At 38.3% G+C, this 10803-nt stretch overlaps 1 protein-coding gene across 3 annotated transcripts in view; it reads right to left on the bottom strand.

The window, feature by feature from the left end:
* Nucleotides 1–6248: 6248 nt before the first annotated feature.
* Nucleotides 6249–10803, bottom strand: part of WDR72 (WD repeat domain 72) — a 117296-nt gene continuing 112741 nt past the window's right edge. For all 3 annotated transcript variants that reach the window (XM_054837387.1, XM_054837385.1, XM_054837388.1), the window contains one exon: nt 6249–7941. In XM_054837387.1, coding sequence (XP_054693362.1) covers nt 7886–7941 — 56 coding nt within the window. In that variant the 3' untranslated portion in view covers nt 6249–7885. The remainder of the gene's footprint in view (nt 7942–10803) is intronic.

The raw sequence follows: 10803 nt of genomic DNA, 5'->3' as shown, positions 1-10803 counted from the left end.
AGACATGAGGAAAGACATTTCTGAAATCTCCTACCAAAAAAAAAAAAAAAAAAAAAAGCTAAATGTTTACCCCAAAAGTATCATAAATTCTCATCATACTTAGGGTTAGCACAGCAGAAATCAAAAGCATGAAATGTCTTTCAAATATCAACTCTTCTTAAGTGCAATAATATTCTTAAGTATTTAGTTGAATAAACATGTAAACATAACAAGACACATGTTCATCATATGATAGATGGTGGATCCACCTAACTCTTCCCAGAGATTTCTTTATCATAGAATCACAGAATGGTTTGGGTTGGAAGGGACCTTAAAGCCCATCTAGTTCCAATCCCCTGCCATGGGCAGGGACACCCTCCACAAGACCAGGTTGCCCAAAGCCCCATCCAACCTGGCCTTGAACACTTCCAGGGATGGGACATCCACAACCTCTCTGGGCAGCCTGTTCCAGTGCCTCACCACCCTCATAGAGAAGAATTTCTTCCTAATATCACATCTAAATCTACCCTCCTTCAGCTTAAGGCCATTACCCCTTGTTGTCCTATCACTCTATGCCCTTGTAAACAGTCTCTCTCTGGCTTTCTTGTAGCTCCCTTTGGGTAGTCTAAGGCTGCTAAAAGGTCTCCCCAGACCCTTCTTTTCTCCAGGCTGAACAACCCCAACTCTCTCAGCCTGTCTTCACAGGAGAGGTGCTCCAGCCCTCTGATCATCTTCCTGGCCTCCTCTGGACTTGCTCCAACAAGTCCATGTCTTTCTTGTACTGGGGACCCCAGAGCTGGATGCAGTACTTTTATAGGAAACTACAAAAGGTAATTTAATCACTAGCCACTGCAACTGGCTGACTGCCTGTTAATTGCTCAGACAACACCCAAATTGTCAGACCAAAAGACCACCCAGTGATTCATTGGGCTGTCACTCCATATAACTAAAGCAACAAATATAAGAAACAGTGCCTGGAAGGAGTCTTCACTTGTGATGTCTTCTCTGATGTTTTTCTCAGTATCCAATCCATTAAAATAGTTCATCAATGTCTTTAAAAGCTTGAAATCTTATTGCTGCAAATCTCAAGTTCGTGAGGAGCGGTTATACTCCAGGATGATTCTGCAAAAATATCTCTGAGGAAAGCCATGTATGGTAGCTCTCAGAGTTTCTGTATCATATTGCTCAGGTATTTTGTTGATTCAGCATAACAAGTTTGGGCAGGGATAACAAAAATCTATCAAGCTTTTTATTCTGTAATTTTGGTTGTGTATTTTACTTACAAAATTCTGTGACCACCCACACAGGCCTTACTACAACCTTACAAAATTTCTCTGAGGTAGAGTCTTGCAAGTATTTCCATTCCACAGACAAAATACTAACACACAGAAAGTTATTTTAAGTTTCCAAGAGCTTTTAAAATATGTATTATTTATAGGTCATGAGCAATCAGCACTAATATGAACTGTTTGAATTTAAAAGCATTTTTGGTTGCAAGGTACAGAACTCTCCAATAATTACATTGAGTGTATGACCAGTGTGACAGAGAAAAGGTGAAAAGATATTTTTATTATTTAAGCAGTGGCAGCATTTTGAAAATATAAAAAAAACCCCAAACACACCACCAAAACAACAAAACAAAAAAACCAACCATGTGGATTTGGGAGACTTTGAAGCAGCTTTCTGACAAATATCTGCTCACTGAAACGGAATCTAAGATTGATTTAATGGATGCTATGAAGTGGAGAGTAAAAACCACCAAATCTCCAAAACATGTCCTATAAGCAGTTAAAATACATTTGCTCTAGGCATGTGTTTATTGGGAAGAGAGTGAAGAAGGGAAGTGCTTTTCCCATTAGCACTGTCTGATGTTGCAGCTGTAGCATCGTACTCAACGGTATGCAGGAGATACAAAAGCTGGCTATCCCGCTATCCCTGTGTTTTGGTGGGACATTTGTCCTGTTGCTGCTATTTTCTCACCATCATTAATTCTACTTGTAGTGTTGTCACAAATTTTATCAGCCACAAATTCATACTTCCCCTTTGCTAGTCCTTTACCTGAAGAGCTAGTTAAGCAGGAGGAATGCTGTCCCTCCAGGATGTGTATCACGACATCTGTACCAGCTTTTTGGTCATAGCCCCATTAGGCATTAGGAGCCTGTTTGGTCACAGATCATCCACTGAGTGCAGCTTGAAGCTGTAATGTACCCTGCAGCGTGGAATTCTGTCCTTTGAAGATTATCTGCCTGACTACAAATGGCTGGATGATAGACTGGGCCAAGGGTTTCTACTTCATACCACATAACAAGGGCATCAGGGGGATATTGGTTCCTGTTTCTCTCCCAGCTTCTGCACAAGGCTGGAACAGACCTGTCCAAATCTGCAGCTGCGGCAGTTGGATGAGGATGGATAAGTGCCACAGTCTGTCCTCTTTCCCAGTTACCTTAGCTGATTGCATACTCAGTGTGGATTAAACCTCCACCAAATGCATCCCCAGACAGGATCCTATGGAATCAGAAATGCTGCCCATTGGACATTTAATCTCCCTGTTACTTCAGCTGCTGCTGGTTAAGAAGCACTGAGGGAGTTAGTGCTGATCTACTTCATTTACTAAAACACTACCATTTACCTCCAGCATTTAAACAGTATTTCCTAGCTCAAGGAACTAGCGTCATTATGCTTTTTTCCTGCTAGTTTTTTCCTCTGTGCAGTCTGTGTGTAACACCTACTTTTATCTCCCAAGGCCTGGAGATGATCCCACAAAGCCTCCCTCAGGTTTCAGCTGATGCTGCAGAGACTGAGGCTGCCAGACAGCTTCGATTCTGGGGCTCAGTTTTGTTGCTTCTCTTTCAAAACCTCTCCCTACTTCTTAGCCAAAGTAAATGTCAGAGTGCAGACAAATCCATGGTATGCCAAGCTAAAGATATTTGGACTTTCAAAATGTTTTTTCCAGGATAATTCATGATATTTTTTATAAAGCACTATGATTAGTAGAGCCCATAGCACAAAATCCTACACTGCGTATCCCACTACCTTTCTCTGTTCTTCCTCTTTGTATCATTGACAAGGATGCCCACAGTGAACAGCTTTCCTGCCCAAGCACCTGCTAGCTGCTTCTCATTCCACGAGGAAATAAATATGGGGACTATCCTAGTAAATCTTAACATTTTTGAACTTTCAGAAACACCCTGTGTGTCCTGAAACCTAGTGCAGTAGAAAAAATACTAGCAATTTAATTTACAGAAAGAAAATACATCATAATGTACAAAAAAACCAAATAGTGGCATCTATATTCATCCAGACAGACATGACATGTTGCCTTTTAAACACCAATATTATGAAGTTACAGGCTTCTTTAAAAGTGTATATATAACTAAGCCGATATGCATCCTTAAAGCAATCAAGCTTTTAGCTTATTCTTGACAATAATATTCTTAAACATGGTGTTTTGGAATAAACTTAAGAAAAAGCTGGAGTGAATTTCAAGGCTTGAGTGCTGCTGCCATCTACATGGCAGGCAGACTATAAACCAAAACAAACAACAAAAATATGTATGTTGTATTTACTGGGCAGAGCTGTAAGTCTGTTTGCCAGTGTGACTATAGAAAACAAAGTTCTGAAACTGAACAGAATCTTTTACTACCCTGAGTTTCTGTGTGGAAAATTCATAATGATTTAGAGTCCAATTTCCCCAGGTCCTTACTATCAAGAAGTTTACAAATTTAGGTAAAATTTGAGAACAAGTAAGTAAAATATTATTATTTTACTAATGCTGGATAGTGTTAATATTTTTCTGCTGAGTATTAAGCTTTCAAATGCTAAAAAAAAAAATAAATAAAAATCTCCCAGTTGCTGTAAAAACAGAGGGAGTAATGTGCCTAATGAAACGGCATATACTACTTACTCCAGTGATGCTATTTTTCACAGCTATCTTATTGAGAGTATTGCCAGAGGAAGAAAAACAGCTTTTATCCCTATGTTTGCAAGACACAATGTACATTCAGGCTACACAACTCTGTCTTCTCAAGCTAAGGTTTCTAGAAATACATGAATGTAAAAGATAAGTGCAATTAAATTTGTACTGTGTAAGAATTTTATCAAATGCACAGTCCACTCTAAAAAAACTCTGCAGGTGTTTGTTAAGTTTCATAATGTTTAATATTGTTTAGCAACTTGTACTGCTTCACCTTGAGAGCTATATTTGTACTTACCCATCATACCATGTCCGGGACATTCGGATTCATTGGAAGACGGGGAAGGTAGTCTTTACGTGACGTGCCTCTGTCCTGTAGCACAGCTCTCGGACACACTTTAGACTTTCCAGCAGGTGTCATTCAAGAAACAAACTTCCCATGGTCCCCAATAAGACAATCCTGGGTTACTGTGTGAATTTTATGTTGCATCCAAGTTCAGTATTACTTCTTCAAAAATCAGATTGATGAATTTTCACTTGGGGGATCTATGAATTCAAATTATAACCTAACTCAAACTCTAGTAATAATTCTAAGAGCTTTGCCTAGCAGTTCAGAATATCCTATGAGGAAGGAAAAAGGGGAAGAGCAGCCCTTGAAATTCCTCTGCATCCTTTTCTCATGCAAGAAGAATGGCGTGCAAAATTCAGCAGAAATATCCATTGCGAGAAGCAGGAATTTGGATGTTTTGAGGCAGGAATCAGGTCAGTTACCACTTAGCAAGTGTGAATCATTTGGAAAACTCAGAATACCTCAAATCAAAGAGACATCAAGGAGTTTTGGGTTGGGCTTATACTAAAGGACCAGTAACTTATTTTTTAAAATTTTATTAATAATATAAAGAATTATGCACATAATGTAAAAGAATGCCTATAGGATTTGAAAGCTGAAAATCTATGTTCAAGAAAGACCCCTGCATATAGCACCCTAAACCTCCAATTTTGTGCTGAGATAATGTCAATGCATGGGGGGGAGGTGGGAGGGGTGTTGTCTCATGCTTACATAGTATCTTTGCCTTCTTCCTACGCCAGCTTCCTTGTTCCTCCTCTGCTCTTTGTGCTCAGGCCAGTGCTTGTCTTGACATGGCCTGGTCCTACAAGCGCTAGTGCACACATAAGTGAGCAGACATAGAAGCATATGGCTGGAGTGGGGAGAAATTGCCCTGACTATGAAACCACAAGTTGAGCATACAGTTTGTTGGATCCTGTGGCTTCTGGACGAAAACAAAACAAACAAAAAACGGACCTTTCTCCTTAAGAAGTTTAGGTATTGATGACTTTTCTACCCCATATCTAAAATTTAGACAACTACTCTAAAGTACTAGCATATTAGTCCTTTTGGCAGAATCCCTTCAGTGTAGCACAACTGAAAAATATATTCTTAATTACCTCACAACTTCGTTGTAAAATCAATCTCCATAAGCATGAATACAGTGGTACATCAGAATGCATTAGTATAGAAAAGTTTCTTCGGTTATGGCTTACAAGAAACAATTGCAGGAGGTTAATAAGTATTTTTGTATACAGCTCTAAAATTGTCACTTCGATGCAAAAAGATTGTTCTAAGCAAGAGCTCAGCTTGAGCATATACTGTAAAGTTGGTGGTTTGAAAGACATCCAGACCACATGGGAAATATATTTGCTTTATTGGGAAATAAATGTACCTAATGAAAAAAGTTCCTGCCTTACCTTGCTGATACTGTAATTATAATTAGCACAAAGCAGGCATAAGCATGTGCCAAACACCAATCATCACCGCACAAACCATTCCAAAGGGCTGTCTGTATTGGCAGTCTGCTGATGTGCACTGCTTTGCAGAATTAAACACAAGCAATCAAATATTGTGTTGCACAAATGTAATTGTTCCTACAGCAGCACTGGGTGTTATGGACAATGCCAATTCCTTGAGCTATGAGACCTCTTTGAACACATCAGTTTTTCACATATCTAGTAGAAATAGTTTTAAGGAGATTTGCTACCCTGGCACTAAGAACAACGCTGGCCCAAATGAGCAGATGCTGATGCAAAGCAGCAACGTTTGTTGTGAAAGGAAATGGACTTTTCGATGCCAATGGAAGATTACTGCAGCGAACTAGAGGCGACTGATGACAAGGGTGTGTGGCAAAGGAGCTAGCAAAGTCCATCCTTTATTTGCCATTTGTTTTATGGTCTGTTGTACTGCTAAGTTCCTGTAGTTATATTTGCAATTTTATTTTCACCTTCTGGATGTTTGCAGCTCTGATTTAACCATAAAAGTTAAGAAGAGGATATATGTCAGTTGAAGACACGTTCTGTTCTCAGTTGGGTTGTAGAAGTATAAATAAGTCATTGAAATTACTCCAGACATCCAACACAAGAAGTGAAAGAATGAAGCCATAATACTCATCATCCAGATTGTTTAGTCACCATAATTCAAATACAAGCTTATATAAAATAAAAGATACATTTTACATAGGTAAATGCCTTCTAATAAGGAAAGTTGCTCCTGAAAAATACCAAATGTGTAAAAAGCAGTGACTTTTCTGGTAGAAGATATCATTTTTCTGCAAGTTATTTACAATTACAGAAAGATAACATTAAATATCTTTATCTCCTCTGGATTGCAGCCTATTTTAATGACATATTCTTTAGTTGAACAAAAACTGAAATACTACTACTACTACTCTGAAGGCCCTTCCCCTCAGTGTTTCTGAAGATCTCGTCACCATATGCTACACTTAGAGATAGGGACTGGTGTGATATAAAACAGCAGAAGAAAGAAGGTTTCATGTCTATTTCATGTTTAACCAAATTCAAGCCATAGTATGGCAACAGAAACCTGGTTTTGTCACTCCAGCAGCCGTGACATTTCCCCACAAGTAAGAAAGAGATTCACTGCCAGAGAATCTTTCCACACTGAAGAAATCTTCACTCTGTGTTAAGGCAGCTTATAGCTAATGTGACAATTAGGAAGGATAACATGAGACCATAATTTCCACCATAAGACACAGATCCAGAAAAGTACATCCTCAGGTCCCTTTGACTTCGTTAGCTCTCTGATTCTTGGTAATACAGAAAGCAATCTTACTGCTCCGAGTGGCCATTCTTTGTCAAATCACCATCAATCCCCCAGAACTTTAGGCGATAAATGAGTCTCATAAGCTGCAAATATTCTCCAAACATAATGATAGAATTTTTTAAAAGAGAAAAATATATAGCTGTTTTTTCCCAATGAGCACAAATAAAAATTCAATGAAGTATATACTTTCAGAAGAGGACTCTAATTTCAGAACAGGCTTCTCTAACTTGATATTGGTACTACATTTTTACAGATGGTGATGATGGCAGTATTCATAGAGAAGGAAAATTTACATCCTAGACATGACCAGATTTATAGTCAATTTCCCATGCTGTCCTGTGCACACAACATTCCTTATATTTTAGTTGTTCCTATATATTCCATGTTAAATTCAAAATGTGCATTTTCCTTTAAATGCGAACAAATTTTCTAATTACTTCAAATGCATTTAGATTTGCTCAGTGTTAAAATGTTATTGGTAATAAAAGTCAGAAACAAGAAGAGAGAAAAATTTAAATTTGATGTATGTAAAATAATATTAGAATTGATGCAAATGCTTTATGGTCAATCAAAGTTGTAAGATTTGTGATCACTACATAAACTAGTAAAAAAAATCTAAAAATAAAGAGTTGGTATTTTGTCTTAGAACTATCTAAATTTAATTGAATAAATGTAAATCTATGAGTGATGGAAGTGTGACTTGAAGTCAATAAATCAGGAAAAAGAGGCTGATCTTATCGAAGGTATTTCTTCAGAAAATGAATTGTTAAAGGTATACAATAATAAATACAACAAGTCATTTCATGTCCATGCCACATATATGCTATGTCTTGGCTGTTCTTGAGCATCTTCTAATTCTTTCGGCTAAGTAGGGTTTTCTAACACACCTTACAGGAGCACACCTTAGATATCCAGGGATGTGGCTTCATGTCATCTGGAAAAGAAATTTATCTGGCTTAATGATTTTACAGTTTGAGGTAATAGGAAAGATTTTGTTTATATAAAAAAAGTTATTTTACAATCTTTTTATAGAGTAATAAACTCTCAATCATGAGTTTTTAGCTTCATAACCTCTTCTTATTTGATGTATGGTAATATTTACAACCCAAATTTTAAATAGTACTTGTAGTAAAAACACTGCTTAAACAGATACAACACCTTTTATGAGTACATGAGCATCAAGAAAGAAGCACACGCTATTCTTTCCCAGGTGAATGGATATCATTTATCATATTATCCATCATCTTTCTGTCTATCTGCATCATAGGCACAGAGAGATACATATTTTCTTGATGTCCCCTGTGTAGTCTTCTTCTGGTTTTACATTTTGATTTACTATTTAAAAACCCCTAAACCTATGAGTCATGATACTAGTAACCCAGAATGCTGGGTGTGACAGGATAGGATTTCACACTACATCTACTGCAGTGAAATTCTTATGGATTCATCTGTGCTACCTTGGAAATTCCAGAAATTCTGGAATATTTCCTAGGCAGTAACATTTTATACACCATTGCTGAGCAGTATGGGCTATCAGTGCCTCTGATCTGTGGGCTGCCCCATCATTGCATCCTCTTCCTGCTTCGTGCATCATCATCAACAACCTCCAGCACTCAGTCCTCCTTTACTGCTGCCTACTTTTCATGATGATGCAAATGCAGAAAAAGAAAATCATGTTTTTCTAGGGTGCTTCATACTTGGAAATTTACGGAATATTTACTTTGGCATTCTGCCTGTGTACAGATCAACAGCCATATAGGTGACACAGTGCTGATTTAAATAACATACTCTCCAGTGGATGGAACTTGCGGTTGGTAAGTGAATATTCAATAGGGTAATTATAACTTGCCTGATAACAAGATAGTCATGATTTTAGTGCTGCATTTTTAAGCACACTGTGGCTAATAAGAATCTGTTGTTCTTGATACATGTCCTCATTCTCATTTCTATTGGCTGCAGTTCTGTATCTCACAGGGACAGTCAGAGATCTTTCCCATCCCTGTGCCAAGGTCTGTCTAGGACAAGCAGCTAAGCAAGACTGTGAAAACTGCTCAGATTTTCACTATTATCTGTTATACACCCAGAATTACATTCTGTCCAGAAAAGTCAAAAAATGAAGAGGGAAAAATTTAATATGGGCAATGTTTTGGGGATGAAACGATGGGAGATATCACGAGCTGCAGAAGGGACCAGTTGACTCAGGCAGAGACTTGTCCGCCTGCTGAAGGCCATAAGCATACAGAGTTCTTACCATTTACATGGTTTTCATCCAAAAGAGAGAAAACACTCTGTAATTTCCGTCTACAGCTTCCAACTCAATCTTCCATTAGGGAGGCTCAATTTCCCTCTATTACCAAGTGAAGTAATAGTCTATTGCCTAGTCTACTGCAATATCCCTCTTTGGGGAAATAAGAGGCAAGGGGCATCTGTGCCTACCTCCATTGTTTCTCGTGACTTCAGCCCAAATCTATTCCTTTTTCTCATAAGAGCTACACTTGCAGAACCGTCCTTAGCAGGACTGCACCATATATGAAAGATAAGACACCTCAAGTTGTGTCAAGTCCTACTACATTCCTCTTAGATTTTGACTGACAAAACTCAGAGCATTTTCAATCCCCTTAAAACCCTTCTCAGGCAACTCCCCCTGGACAAGATGATATGTCTTCTGGAGGTGTGAATTTTCTACCATTTTTTGTACAAGAAAACTTGGATGAGTAGCTCAGACCTAGAAGTCTAACTTACACATCCACATTCGCTCAGTTTCAGCCTTTGTCTCAGTTTCTCTTAATGTGGAAAAGTTGTCTGATGAAATGGAAAACGCTGCTGGGAATATTTATTTATATTAAAGAAGCACTCTAAGGGATAATGAATTCTTTACGGGGGTTGATATGATTAAAAGTCAAGTTCTACAAAAAGCTGTTGTAATTCTTATCTGATTATTATGTTCAAGGCCAGAGCAGAGACAAGTTTGAAAAGCCAAGGCTTTGCATGTGAAACAGAAGTAGTGCTCAGCATGTGGGGAAAATGGCAGTGATAAACCTACTATTAGGCATCTGGGAGAGAAGCCCAGCATCTCCTCTGTGTGTGGGCTAAAATAGACGTGAGCCACTATCACAGATAATGGCAGCTTGTAGGCACATGAAGGGAGCAACTAAAATCCATTTCACTTAGACAAGAAACTGCAGTCCGATATTTACCTGTGTCCATCACATGTGAAAAGTGTTTGCTGTGAATTATCCAAGAGAAAAGTGCAGGTTAAGGGGTTTCATTACCTATCTGAGAGTAGTTGAGATCACACATTGAACACAAGAAATCACAGGTAAATCTCAGATTGGTGTCTTGGGTAGTCAAATGGATTCCTGCTATTCATCTGAGTATATGCCTTTTTCTGCAATTGCTGGAGGCCCACATCCAGACCAGTGAGAACATGTGCAGACCCACAGAAAATGTGAAAGTAAAATAAGCAGAGTAGGCTTCATGTGATTTTAGAAAATTAAGATCACTTTGAAAATAACTCTCAGTCTACTGTCAAGGTTAGAGACTGCAGCTTTCACCATCAGAAAACATAAAGCACAGATATGCCTGTTAACAGCTGCTCTACAGCCTTCCTGATTCCAGTAGAAGTTGTAATAAAGAAACCTTTCTAGGAATAGTTGGAATTCCTTGCAGGTATGTTGTCAGATTTTCACCTTTTCTTCATCAGAAGAGATAACAAAATCAATATATTTCTTAACGTCACTTTTGCGCGTATGACAACATATTGCAAGGGAAGCGCAAGAGACTCTGCAAAACGCTA

The sequence above is a fragment of the Grus americana genome, chromosome 10 (assembly GCF_028858705.1).
Source record: "Grus americana isolate bGruAme1 chromosome 10, bGruAme1.mat, whole genome shotgun sequence".
Taxonomy (NCBI): Eukaryota; Metazoa; Chordata; class Aves; order Gruiformes; family Gruidae; genus Grus; species Grus americana.
This window is presented reverse-complemented; position numbering and strand designations above follow the sequence as displayed.